At 40.7% G+C, this 14,458-nt stretch overlaps 1 protein-coding gene across 1 annotated transcript in view; it reads right to left on the bottom strand.

Annotated features, from left to right (window-relative positions):
* Window positions 1–7,402: 7,402 nt before the first annotated feature.
* LOC137976022 (ATPase family AAA domain-containing protein 2-like) overlaps window positions 7,403–14,458 on the bottom strand; it is a 27,657-nt gene continuing 20,601 nt past the window's right edge. The window contains exons 18-20 of the mRNA XM_068823270.1: window positions 13,102–13,815; window positions 12,037–12,308; window positions 7,403–8,117 (exon numbers count right to left, since the gene is read on the bottom strand). Of these exons, the coding sequence (XP_068679371.1) occupies window positions 8,061–8,117; window positions 12,037–12,308; window positions 13,102–13,815 (1,043 nt within the window). The 3' untranslated portion in view covers window positions 7,403–8,060. The remainder of the gene's footprint in view (window positions 8,118–12,036; window positions 12,309–13,101; window positions 13,816–14,458) is intronic.

Raw genomic sequence — 14,458 nt, 5'->3', positions numbered from 1 at the left:
CAGAGCCGGGAGGTCCACAGTGGACATGATGTTCTCCCTCCATCAGCTGCAGGACAAGTGTCGAGAGCAGCAGCAGCAGCCACTGTTCCTTGCCTTCGTGGACCTCACCAAAGCTTTTGACTTGGTGAGCAGAAGCAGGCTCTTCAAGATCCTCCAGAAGATTGGCTGCCCTCCGAAGCTCCTGGCGATCATCACCTCCTTTCACCAGGACATGCAGAGTACGGTCTGCTTCGATGGGGCCACCTCCAATGCCTTCCCAGTCAGCAGTGGAGTAAAGCAGGGCTGTGTCCTTGCTCCAACACTGTTCGGGATTTTCTTCTCGATGCTGCTCCAGTATGCCTTTGTAGACTGCACAGAAGGTGTCTACGTCCGGACGAGATCAGACAGCAAACTCTTCAACATCGCCAGACTCCACGCCAAAACCAAAGCTTATGTGGTGTTCATACGGGAGCTTCTGTTTGCAGACGATGCTGCTTTAACATCCCACAGCAAGGAGGGTCGCCAACATCTCGTAGACAAGCTGTCCCACGCCTGCAGGAGTTTGGGCTAACGAGCAGCCTCAGGAAGACCAACATCCTGGCACAAGGTGCTGAGTCCCCCCCAGTCATCACCATCGGCAACACAGAGCTGGAGGTTGTGGACACCTTCACCTACTTGGGAGCCACCGTGTCAAGCTCGACTTCGCTCAATGCTGAGATCAGCTGCGGGATCACCAAAGCAGCTGCTACCAGCGAGTGTAGGGCAATGACCTGTTGAGCAAAAGGACCAAGATGTGCGTCTATGAAGCTTGTGTCCTGTCGACTCTTATTTATGGCAGCGATTCGTGGACAAACTATGCCAGGCTCCGCTCCCTTCGGCGCCTCCTGCACATCAGGTGGCAGGACAGAACTTCCCTTAATTCCCCAGGAGATTCAAGTTGTCTTTGCGTAATATTTAGCTCTAATAGTACACGATATTGTTAAATAGCCCCCTGAGAAGACATGTGATTACTGGTAAAGTATTAAACCTAGAAAGATTGAAGAAAATAAAAGGGAATCGAAAAACATTGGCTTCTAGGCTGACATGCTGATCATTTTTAAGTTCCCTCACAACTCCTTTTCACCACAAGTTTAAGTGCGCACTCCGAGTGTCTGACAGCTTTGCTTTATGCAAAACAAAGATTGATGCAAAAGTAAATAAATATTGATACACAGTTTTTAGGAAGAGCAGAAGGAAGTTTTCAGGACGGTCAATCGAGAATAAAATATGTTGCCATCAGCAACAAAATTTACGACATGAAAACAACATTAATTCTGAACCGCGAATATAAAAAGTTGCCATCAGCAAAAAACATTTTGGGAGATTTTTGGTACGTTCAAATTTGTTATTGTACTTTTGGCTGCACAAGTAAATCGCAAAATCGAAAGTGACATCGAATTCAGCGGGCGCTGTGATCAAACTACAGCGGTGTGTTTACTCGCAAAACAGTGAAGCATCTGTGTCAAATGATGGCAAGATACCCGGTTTTTGTTTTTGTTAGTTTTCTTTCTTCTTTCAAGTGCCATAAAGGTTGACAAGAAATGTGCGAATTCAACACAAAGATTACAATCGCCCAACTGTTGAGGTTGACCATTGTTTCTGCATAGTCAAAAATTTACTCTCCAAGACGAGGTTATTTATCACCAGGTAATTCCATCGTTTTGGAAATAGCAGCTACTTTATTATTCATCAGCGTCACAATTTTCTGCTGACTTTGGGGTTCATTTTGTTGAAACTCAAGCACGCTTCCAACAGACCTGTTTATTGCCGTGACTTATGCACGCGCAGCTTACAGTGCACTACCCCAAAAATCCTCCCGTATCACATTTCAACCCACGTATGCAAATTTGTTAAGGTCATTCCCCTGTATTGCAATGCGCATCCTTAAGGCGCACGATTTATTGCGTCATTAGCGTACGCAATAAGGGCTTAGGGCTTGGGTCGTGAGAGAGATAAATCGTCATTTTCTCGTAAACAAGTATGGTGACCTATAGTTTTTCTCTCTTTTTCTGAGACTAGCAATCACCTTCTTCCAATAACAGGAATATAAACAAATTTCTATTACAGAAAAATAAATAATCAGTGGAAAAGTGAACTTATTGAACAGATATCGTGGCCTCGACATCGCTGCATGCTAGTAACAAGTTGAATCAGGGTCGACTGGAAATGTGTGTTTTCATGATGAAACATATATTTAATTATTCCTTGAAGTTGAGCAGTATACAGTATATCTATAGTTATATTTCTTGTCTTGCTTTCTCCCTATTTTTTTCTCCTCTCACAAGACATGGCATGAACGATTCAAATAACGATTCTGAAGCTCATATTTTAAGGAATTATGGGGTATTTCAAGGTGCTCCTGCTCCTAAACAAATGTGGGGACCCCTCTTTTTTATTACAAAATTTAAATTCCCTTAAGATGAACAACAAATAGGCAAAGTTTGAACGAAAATCTATTGTCAGTTCTATTTCAGTGGAATGACCTTAAGCGCGAAAATTACACATCATGATATTCACAAAGGCTGGAAATCTCACAAACACCTTTTCCAGCAAAAAATCTATTGAAACAAACAACATATTTGCTATTAGAGGCAAAAAACCCTTCCTATTTCAGTTGCGTTCGTGCAAACGAGACACACAATCCGTGTCACAAAGCATATGCAATTAAATAAATTTCTGACAGTTCACATCAAACCCTTTTCAAAAGAAACTTGACCGTAAATAATGAAACACAAAAGAGACAACAAGCTCTCATTCAAATAATTCTTCACTGTCACATTTCCATTTTGTTTTTTACCTTTGCAGAGTTGAGTACAAAATAAATGTAAAATGCCAGACAACTTAGATGCGACTTCAGTAAACACTGTGAGGCATTCAAAGCGTTCGATTCCTTCAATGTTTGTGAAATCCATAAAAAAAAATTGTCATTTGATTTCAGTGTTGTATATAATACCAAGTTAGTAAAATGTTAGAAACAAAGCTCACTTGATATCCAACGGCGAAAAATGAAATTGTTGTCGAAGACCATTACTCGTTACTCACAGATTCCTTCCCTGTCTTTGTTGAACCCATAAGTTACCAGGGAATTTTCCTGATTTGCTTTCAGTAGTGTACAAAATATTAGAAATACAGCTCACTTTGATTTCGGCTCGACGGGCGAAAGATTGTTGTCGAAGTCCATTACTCGTCGCTTTTAAGATTCCAGATATTTATTTTTCACCGCCTGCCTTGTTTATCCAATTGACGTTCCATTCTTGAGCTCCATAAGGGTAAGTTTTGTATAAAAATGCACTAAAACGCCATTCGCGTTACAATGACTTTCGATGCCATTGCAAGTTAATTGAATGTTCTCCTGTGTGCATCAGAGAAATCTACGCATTACCCCAACCCCCTCAAACCTAACAAAATACGCACAGAAGACTCTATGCAAAGACACCACTAGCAGGGGAGTGACAGGCAAGACTTTTACCGACACGGAAAAAAAAAATAATAATAATAATAAAAAGCAGAGAAATATTATCCATTTTCCGACTGGGGCAACCCAGCAAAAAACAAATTGGCAGCATTAACCAAAAATGACCCATTATTTATGAATACAAGTCCCACCATTTGACCAAGCGTGAGGTCAAGATAGCTGGATATTGGCCAAGTTCTTTTTTGCGTGTTTATAAACACGCAAAGAAAGAACGAGGCCAATATCTTTGATCTTGCGGGACCAAGCGTGAAATCCCGAGCGGGCAGTATCGCTCCTTGCTCGCTCGGGTAGCCATTCACAGCAAGCGGGCCTACATCTCCTACTACCCTATTGAACCGCAAGACTGCTTACCATAGTTCATCTTACATTTGAATTTCTCGAAGCAGAAAGGTCACACAAGAATGAGAAAGTGATAGGGGATCGAAGAACTTGGTAAGGTCGAACACGTTTGTTGACTATTGCTACTTCATAACATGTCATATCCACGTTGGCGCTCTCCAAGTCACGAAAGAGGCAACTTCAAAGTGCTCTTGTCACATTTTAACAGGGAACTGGACAAAACGGCAATTATTTTCGAATTCCTGGGGAAAAGTTTTCGTAATTTAGAGAAAGTTTTTTTCTAGCCCGTACTTTCCCTAAAAGAATTTGTATTTTAATAGGGACACTTGCTCGTTAAATGACGGTTTGTGACAATGTTTAGACGATTTATGGTTAATTGTGCATGGTTGGACACGGTTTTCCTCGATTTCAGCAGCCCTCAGTAGAATACGCTTAGAGACAACACTCATTATTGTGTGAAATCATTGGAAACAGTGGGTAAATCGTGGGAATTGTCGCGTTAAGAGATCAAAACCGTTATAATAACAAAAAGCACGAAAAGAGGGCAAATTAACTTCCCCTTGTCGCAGCCATCCGCGAGGGTCATTTTATTAAAAAGTCTTAAATGTAAAGTAATTAACGTTTGGAAGTAGAAGTCGACACAGTACACCTCCTTTACCACCTTTCTGATCTAATGTGATGTCCCACTCAGTCAGAGTTCAATATCTGGAAAAGATTTTATTTATTTATTTCTATTAATTTTTATCAGTTGGGTTTATTTTTTTGCTCTCTCCAAGTTTTTCCAATGCACTATATTTTTGTTGTAGGACCTTCACATTTCATTACAGCTACACAAACAACTGCAGCAAATAACTGTCAGTCCGGGAAACTTGTTAAGTCAGCTTGACTACACATCAACTGGTAAACACTGCGCACAATTTGGGGTGTTATCTGTTCTATAACACTACTGCTAAGGTAAGTGTGGAGCTCAGACAATGTGGGACAAAATAAAATGCAAAATTAATACCCCCTCCCCCCAAAATCAATGATGAATCCACCCGCAAGTTGAAGCCCGCCTTTTTTTCATCATTGAAATTGGGGGGGAGGGGTGGTCTTCATTTTTCCATTTGAAACGTCCAAGATTGTAGTGATATAAGAAATTAATTTTATCGCTCTCTCTCTCTCTCTCTGTAATCCAGCAATTGGAAGTGCTTTCAGTCTTCCTTTTTTTAGTTTCCTTTGTCGTTTCGCTCTTCGTTTTTGTTTCCATGCAACTTCGTTTACCATTTCCTTTTTTTTAGGGATTTACTAGATGTGTTAAATATAGTTTTCCTTCCGGAGCGTCTTAAATGGCACTTGCCTCTTCATCGTAAATCCCAATTGATTACGGAAGTTTGGGAGAGCGAGAATTGGGAGCAAGTGTCTGATTCACCTCCCTCATTACTCTGGAGGTGTTCGAAGGGACGCGGTGGGTAACGCGGTTTCACATCGACACGGTTACATGACTTCAAACCCGCGTCAGAATAGATGCGGTTTGGAAGTGTTTACACGGAACCGTTTCGCGAGAAAATCCAAGTCGTGATGGTATAAGCGAGCGCGGCACTACGTTCCACATTCATTATTTTGAATCGAATGCAAATTTCGCGCCAAGTAGTAACCGCATTCAAATCGATGCGGTTTCGCTGTTGACACGACAGATGAAACCGCATCGTTTTGAAAACGCTCCACTTTTGGCAGCGGTTTCAATAACAGTCTCGGTCTGTGTCGTGTAAAAGGAAGGTGTAACTGTATTGTAATCGATGCGGTTACACCTTCTGTTTGCACGACAGCGATCGAGACAGTTATCGAAACTGTGTCGATTTGAAACCGGTGCCAAAAGTGGAGAGTTTTCAAAACGATGCGGTTTCATCTGTCGTGTAACAGCGAAACCGCATCGATTTCAAATTTGCATTGTTCAATTCAAAATAGTGATTTTAGCACGTAGTGTAGCGCTTGCTTATACTATCACGACTTGGATTTTCTGGCGAAAACCGTTCCGTGTAAACACTTCCAAACAGCATCGATTTTGACGCGGTTTCGAAGTCATGAAACCGTGTCGATGTGAAACCGCGTTCGTGTAAACGCTGCCTGAAAATTAAGATTTATGTTCAAGAGTTAGATTTGTATGAGAATGCACGATCATGAGATGCACACTATTATTAGGGGACCTATGTCCTATTGTCTCTCTTCTTGACTTTCAGAAAATGTGTAAATAAGGGTTGACGTCACAAATTAAACTGCATCGCTGTTTTCAAACGTTAACCCGGTATCGAAACCATTCCCCTTTATTGCTCGGTTATGGATCAAAGTATGACCACTTTTCCTGTCTTTCAAAGCCAATAATAAAGTGAATTTTTAATTAAAGACGGTGCCTACTATTATTATTGCGCATACGTTCTGCGCATCTCGAGACACTGTGGGTGGTGCTTATTAATACAGGGATATTTTTGAGCGGTTCAAACTATGCGGAGAAAGCAGAACTTAGCAAGTGCTCTTGGCATCCAAAAAGAAAACTGGGGGTAACCGTGCATATTTCAGTGATAATTAAGCTTTAATTTGGAAAGATTGCTTTGTATTTTAAAGCTTATCACGAATAATACTACGGTAATGTGCACTTAACAGGCGGAAGGCCCAGTTGGACACGCCCCTGACGTGTCCCTTTTTTTCGTGGGGTGCGGGGGCAAGCTTCCCCGAAAATTTTTGAAATTTAGACTGTCATAAATGCGTTTTCGTCGATTTAAGAAGGTATTAAAGTTCAAGGCCATTCGTGATGTTTTCAAACAACTTCTTGGTGCCTCTTTCATGAAAATATGTCACTTTGTTTGAACACGTGCCCTCGGTGTCTCGTGCCGATTCTGTCGTAGTAATAACGCTTTCTTTGAATTTTCACTTGGTCCGCCAGAGTTTGATGAAGTAGCTACGGTAGAGTTGAAGAAATTCCCTGTACCGAGTACCTCAAAATCACCTTTCCCCCTTTTTCCCGCCGACATTTCAGCATATACGCATGATCGGTTTCTCGGGTGAAATTTACCGTGGAATTCACTATTTAGGCAGCGAAGAAAATGACATAATTAAGCAATATCCGGAAAAACCAAAACGCGGACAATTCAAAATCTATATATTAAGTATGTATGTTACCCGACACGGTTGAAATACAGATACTGCAAGTGTACACGAACTAGAAATACCGCTGGCCAATGAGCTTTTTACCAAACACACGAGGCCAGCGTGTCGGCCTGCGTACCAAGCATTTCCGTTGGGTTTCACAGAAGAAAAAGACCAAGCTAAGGGCTTTTGATGTTTTGACCGAAAAAAAAAAAAATGGGGCGAGAGCTCTCTTCATTTTTTGCTCGGTCAAAACATCGAAAAGAATCCCACGGAAACGCTTACTACGCAGTAATGGATCACGTTTTACGTACCCATGTAATGAATCAACCTTTGGGACATTTCTACAGCCAGTCTCCGTCAGTACAGTTTGAGTGTGTAGTACATTTTTTTTGTCACAAATTATAAAATAGATGAGGAATCCCAAAAACTCGCATTACTTGATCACCCAGAAATTTATTCGAATAGCCGGCAATTTTTTCCGGCTGTCAGCTTCTATCTGCATCCCTGTTAACCAATACTTAGCTTTTTTATTCGTTTTGGATACATGCATTTACAAATACACATTTCGAAAAGACCTATAGATGGTATGCAACCAATCTCTAGACACAGATAACAATGCCGCAATGTGCAATCGCTGGTGGACGAACAAAAGGAGTTGAGAAATCTTTTGTTTTCGTCCACCAACATGGCGGCGATGACGTCACGTGAAAACCAACAGTTTTCAGAATCAATTCATACGGAGATGAAAAGATAATGAACTTTTATTGAACAAAACCTAAAGTAATTAGCATTTCATTTTTCTCACCAAACTTCCATTTGTTCCAACTGCTGTTTGCATTGGAATACCTTACAGTAACGAACGACAAATCTGTACTCCACAGGGCTTCAGATGGTGCACAAAAGTGCATTTGCTTTGTAAATGCGGCTTTGTACAAATGATATTCAAAAGGTATGAAAATTATTGGGTTCAATGCATGTTTCACGGACAATATAAAAAAACTAATTATCAATAAATTAATAGCAGTGAGATATGACGTAGAAATCAAGTTATTTACAAATGAGCGTAAGTTGAGCCGTTCATCTTGATGAGCACTGTCCATTTTCATCTTCTTCCAGTTCTATTTGATACTCCAAACTCTCTGATTATATGTTCCAAGTCCTGCAGTCAACAAGAAAAGATAAACCTCTCAAAACTACTCTACGTTTGTTTCTTTGGGAAAGTCCAAATCCGGATTCTTCAGTGTAGTTAAATGCCGATTTTCCGTTTCTTTACTAAAACCCGAAAATGAATTATTGATAAGACGAAACCACTATCCGAGTAGAGTCATTATATCAAATCTGAATCCGGATTTTTAGCATTCATGATCCGTGCGTTTCTTTGGGAGACGGATCCGAAAAAACTACGTTTGTACCAACAAAGACAACTAAGAGTTATTGACGTGGAAATATCTCTTGAAATTTTAAGATCAGTCTACACATGTGTTCGAGGGTCTAGAAGCCCTTTTCACAAGAATGCGGACTTTTTAGATGACTTAAGTGTTAATGCAAAGACTCAGGACATTTTTTAATTTAGTGTTTATAAATCATTTTTAGAGTAGTTCTAGTTTTGTAGTAGACCGTGTATTTTATTTAGTCTTGTAAAAGTACACACTCCCGCCAATTTGCGTGAATCATGGCTAGGGCTTTCCACAAGCTGCTCAAGACTTTCTCAAAAAGTTGCTCGAAAGTTGCTCATAAAAACAATTTTGTTGCTCTCTTCCTTTATTTGGTCTGATGCAAAATAAGAAAATTGTACAACCAAAGTAAGATTTCTAAGAATTGAATTTTTGTGCAATTTTGCGGCGTCAGCAGCCTTGCTAAATACCTTTGTCCTCAATTAAAATCAAAAAATGTATGAATAAAGACTACACATTAATAATCTTACTCCTGCTTCTGCGGCTACTCTCAAAGGATCTGACTGACCTTCTTCATCTGAGACACTCGAGTCAGTCGAGTGTGAATCTTCAGCCGCCATTTGAATTTTCTTTAAAAAAAACACTGACCGGACAGCCCGGCTGGAGGCTACATGCATTTTGCCCCAAGAGGAGAGGATCGTATCAATCAAGTTGATTTTTTCCATAAGAAGTTTGGGGTCTCGGCTTATAGCCGAGCTCGGCTTGTAGCCGAATAAGTACGGTACCTCCTTTTTCACAGTAAATTTAATATTGTCTACTAAAGAGGAAGCAAGGCCAATTTAAGCACTAAAAGCTACTCCGATTTCTCAGAATTGGTGGAAAACTAGGAATTGCTCAGAATCATTGCTTGAAACGAAGAAAGTTGTTCAAACTATGAGAAATACCAAAAAGCTGCCGAGCAACTTGTGGAAAGTCCTAATCATGGCGAGTTTTTCCTTCAATGTACCCGAAATTTGTAGAAAGTCGTAAACTTTTCGCAGAACTTCAATTTGATACAAATTACATTAAAGGCCGGTTTACACTGTACGATTTGCCGGCCGGTTTTGTCGGGCCAATAAATCGTACCGTGTAAATTGTGTAAGATGTGCAATTTTTCCTCAAACGATCTTCCCGTTGTCCTTTTAGTATCCGCCATTTTGAACGCTATATTTTTTTAAGTATTTATGTGCATTACCGACTCGCATACCATTTGATTGAAATTGCGGCTTCTCTCGGGGAGTCGGACCGACTCCAAAAAAACTGAGAAGGGAAGGTTCCAGATTAGTAGTATGGTGGAAATGAAAATTTGGTTTTATCAAACGTGTTGATAAAGGTCGAATTACCACCGTGAACGATTTGGAAGGCTGACGTTTCGAGCGTTAGCCCTTCGTCTGAGCGAATAGAGGAATTGTGGGTGTTGTTGGTTTTTATGAGGTGTGGGGGAGCTTTGCCATTGGTGAATATATGGTAACATGAATTTGTCAATAAATTCGGGGATGAGAGGCGTTCATTGATTCCGTGAGTATAGAGTGTACCAAGTTGGAAAATGAATTTTTGTTCCAGGTTTTTGCGGCTTTCTGTGTTCTCGTGGTCTAAGGATAGGCCGCAAATTCTCATGTTGTGGTCGGAGCGATTAGGAAGATTTAAATGGTGCGTAACTGGTTTTGACGCATCTGTGCCGTTTCTTTCTGCATCTCGTAGGTGTTCGCGAAAGCGGTCCGCCAATCTTCTCCCTGTTTCGCCTATGTAGGTCTTCTTAGATAGTGTGCAGGTTATGCAATAGACGACTTTTGTGGAGATGCATGTAAAGTGGTCAGTGATTTTAACGGATCGATTCAGTCCTGAGATCTTAACCATGTTAGAAATAAAAGGACAAGTTTTGCATCGCGTGCGTGTACATTTGAAAGTTCCCGGTTGGTTGACAGAAGCGTCAGCTTTTCAAATCGTTCACGGTGGTAATTCGACCTTTATCAACACGTTTGATAAAGCCAAATTTTCATGTTTCAATCTCCCACCGGCGGGGCACCACAGTTTCTTAAGCAACTATAAATTTATGTATGGTGGAAATGCCGAGTTCTCAACAACTGGAGTGAATTAAAAAGTAGTGTTGACTAAGGACAAACAGTCTCTGCATCAATTTAAATGAATATTCGTACATACAGTCCAGCTAAAACCCAGCGTAGAATGGGTTCTATGGTTTGCTGTCCTCAGTTATTTCTAAAGAAACTATTGTAACACAAAACCTAGCCCGCATAGTAGGCAGTTTCGTGAATTTTAGAAGCTTCGTTCCACCGGGGTTGACTTTTCTCGTGATCGTTTGAATGTAAGGTGGACCGAGCAAAGGGGAAGGGGGAAGGGGGGAGGAGAAGGAGCGAAAAACCGCCTGCAATCATCTTCACAAAATTTTCGAAACTCCCGTTCGCCAGGCGACGGGAAAAATATCGTTCCCGAAAGGCTTATTAAGTGTAAAAAAAAATCCGCCTGTCAGTCAAAATTTACTGCTCCTTTTCGTGAAAGTGTATCGTAAAGACAAAACAGAGCGGAAAGAGCCGACGATCTGTTGTCAAAAAAAAAATGTAGAAACTTCCTGGCGGGAGCTTGGATTTTCTGCTGTTCTTATAGAAAAGCAGAAAGACGTTGTAAAGCAAATGGGGTGATATTTTGGCGGTCCTCCCCACGGGATTTGGCAAAAGCTCCATATTTCAGCTTTTTCTAGAAATAAAGGAGATGACCGGCGAAATGTGTTCTGCATTAGTAATCACACCTTTGAGAAGCATCATCGATGACCAGATTAAAGAAGCTGAATGATTAGGGCTCACGGTAACCTCGTTGGCGGCTACCAGCTAGTGACCGCATCGGCAGAAGATGCGATGGACAAAGCACTTCTCAAGGTGCTGAAAAGGGCATTCTAAAAACTCCATATTGTTGTCGACGAATCGCACACAATAGAAACATGGACAGGGAAACGGTAACGGTAAGTTGAAATCTTAGTTCGACCGTGTAAATTTTTCCCTACAGCGAAAGATGGATTGTATTTACGCGAATGTTTACAAAAGGCGCGCTATGATTGGTTGGTAGTTGACATAAACCCCCGTGCTCGTCAAGCATGATTAAAAATAGGAGGTTTCGAAAATCTCGTGGGGATGATTGCTGGCAGTTTCTCGCTCTTCTCCTCGGCCCCTTCCCTTTTGCTTGCTCTTTTGACTTCGGTCTAGGTTTTCGCACGACAATTACATTTAAAAGATCACACGAAAGTCAACCCCGGTAGAAAGAAGCTTCTGAAATTCACCAAACCGCCTGCTACGCTGGCTACACGACTCCCAATAGTGGCAAACGAGTGACCACTTCTGATAACAGCTCCCATTATTTTGAGTGCACGGTGACTTCTCAATTGACCGAATGCAAAAATGGCCGCCAACAAATTATTCTTTTGTCTGTGTTAATTAGCCTTACTAGCCTCGTTTTACGGCCCAAATTCTTTTAATTTTATGCATGTGACCGAGGCTAGTTAGGCTAATTAACACAAAGACAAAAGAATAATTTGTTGGCGGCCATTTTTGCACTCGGTCAATAATTATTCTAATTGTTAGACAATTAGCCTCACATTCTGTCTAGCCTGAGGCTAGACAGAATGAGCTCACACACCTGAAGAAGTTGTGTCTTGTCGTGACAATATCTATGTCTATGAAGGCAACACTGAAGTACACTGTAGCACCTTTCAAGCGTTTCTATACAGGCCTCCTTGGTTGAATCAACCAACAAATGCAACAAGGAATCGAGTTTTTCTTTCATGTCATCAGCAACTTGACTTCGAATGATATCGGCGTTATCTGGCAACTTGTCAAGCTCTCCCTTCTTTGCACTATGGGATGACATGTCAAGTTCTATCTCTGGCAGAGTGTTCGAGTTGCTATCCCCTTTGAGAAAGAGAAAATCGAATGATGGTAAAAATAATCAGAGAGGTTTTCAAGCAAGAGTCAAAAGTAATAAATTACTGGTGGAATCGGATTCCTTTATAAAAATCCCTATCCTTAGCTGTTAACGCCAATGGCAATTTGGGCGCAAATGTTCTTCATGCTGTGAGCAAATTGCATATGCTTGAGTCAAATCCCGACTTGTTGCACTATCAGCTCTTGCTAAGATTGATGGGAGTTTCAACACCCTTTATTATTAATTAAGAACTTTACCAACTTGCACTAATTACCAATAATTAAACAGACCAGAACATAAAAAGGGCAGGGAGGGAGGGACATCAGCGCAACAAACATGGCTATACTTAAAAGAAAAAAGGTAAGTTATAACGCCGCACAATTGGAAAGACTAGTGGTGCAGTGGCAACGTTTAAGTCCTGATATACAAAACTACGGTTTTCCATTCTCTAGAAAAACAAGTGATGAACCAAGAATAATTATTAAGAATAATTATTAACGGCATTCAGTTTGCACCTTTCAAGAAAGTCTTAGGGCGCGTTCGATTGCACGTATTCCGGAATAGGAATGCACAGAATAGAAGTTAGAAATGCTTCGATTTTGCGGAGATTCACATTAATATTATCAAACAACTGCTAAAATGCTATTTTAAACATAGCTTTATTATCCTTGTTGCTTCAAAACGCCACATAGTGTTTTAAATCATCACTCCACGTATTCTTATTCCGGAATGGGGTCAATCGAACGCACCCTTAGAATGGTGAGTTAAGTGTCTCCTTACCAGTACATTCTATGTTCTCTGTATTCACTTCAGGACATTCTTCTTCACTGACGTTGTTTGTCACACCTGTAATCAGATGATTCTTTAGGTTTTTTCCACGCCGCTGGGAAATAAGTTGCGTATTTGTGCCGGAATCCATGACACTGTACAGTTCCCTTGGATCCTCGGAATGCAGCAGATCGCATTCTCCATTCAACAATGAGCAATTGTCCATCTTGTCCTCTTTCATGTTTATGTCATGGTCTTCATCTTTGCCGTTTTGAGTTTCATCATACAGAGCGAGGTTTGGATTTACAGTTTCATTTGATTCGTCTCCTGTTCCAGCATCGATCGGAGCCGACTTCTCACCAACAGGATTGCAAGTAACATCTGCTGTTCCACTCTCTTCGTTGTCTCCACCGCTTTGTGGAATGTCTTTCTCAGCTTTCAGCATGTGCGAATCAGCATTTAAGTTGCGCTTTGCATCTGCTTTCCTTCTGTTGGGTTTCCTTCCCCAATAAATTGGCGCTTTCTTTCTCGGTTTTCGGGATTTTCTTTTCTGTTCAGTAGCATTATTACTTTGCGGTTGCAACTCTGACACAAAAGTGATATCTGATACTTCCAGAGGAGCCTTATCTCTGCCTTCAGGAAGAGTGTCAGACATGACAGTTGGGATTCCTTGAGTGAATGGAGCAGTAAAAACAAATGGGGGTGCTGCAGCAGTTGGTTTCTCACCTAAACAACAATTTGAAAAAACATTCAGCGTGCCATGACTCATGTGAAGGAGACATTATTATGGTTGATTTACTCAGTTATGGGTCTCGTAATGCGGAAAGAATAATGCCAAATGCTCTTTGCAACACTTCGTGAGGGACGAAAGGGAGAAGTGATCCCCGCACTTATTTCCACGTTGAACAGCATTTGGGAGTAGAGAAATAAACTCCTTGGTTAATTTTTAATCTGGGATTATCGTTAATCGGCTATTGAACAACTGGGCCCTGGTGAAGAAACTGCACAAAGGCTCTCTCTATCATGAACTGGTCAATTGGATCCCTTAAAATGCCGCTATGACCAAAAAATCAATTTCTCCTTTTTCTTTGGATTTCAAAACTGTGTTGACTAATACTAAGTGACCCAAGTTTTAAGCCTTGATTTCAAAAAGACAACTGTTTATTTTTAATGGAATTTTCCTATTTAATGGTCCGCCGGATCGAAGAGAAAATGACGTCAAAGACTTAAGAATGCAATGCTTGTGTACACTGCTCGTGTTTTACATATATAATAGCGCACTGAGAATTTTAAATGCGCTGACAAATACTTTGCTATTGTTATTATTATTATTATTATTATTATTATTATTATTATTATTATTATTATT

This window comes from Montipora foliosa, chromosome 11 (assembly GCF_036669935.1).
Source record: "Montipora foliosa isolate CH-2021 chromosome 11, ASM3666993v2, whole genome shotgun sequence".
NCBI classification, from domain to species: Eukaryota; Metazoa; Cnidaria; class Anthozoa; order Scleractinia; family Acroporidae; genus Montipora; species Montipora foliosa.
Note: the sequence above shows the minus strand (reverse complement) of the source record. Positions and strands in the feature narration are given on the sequence as shown.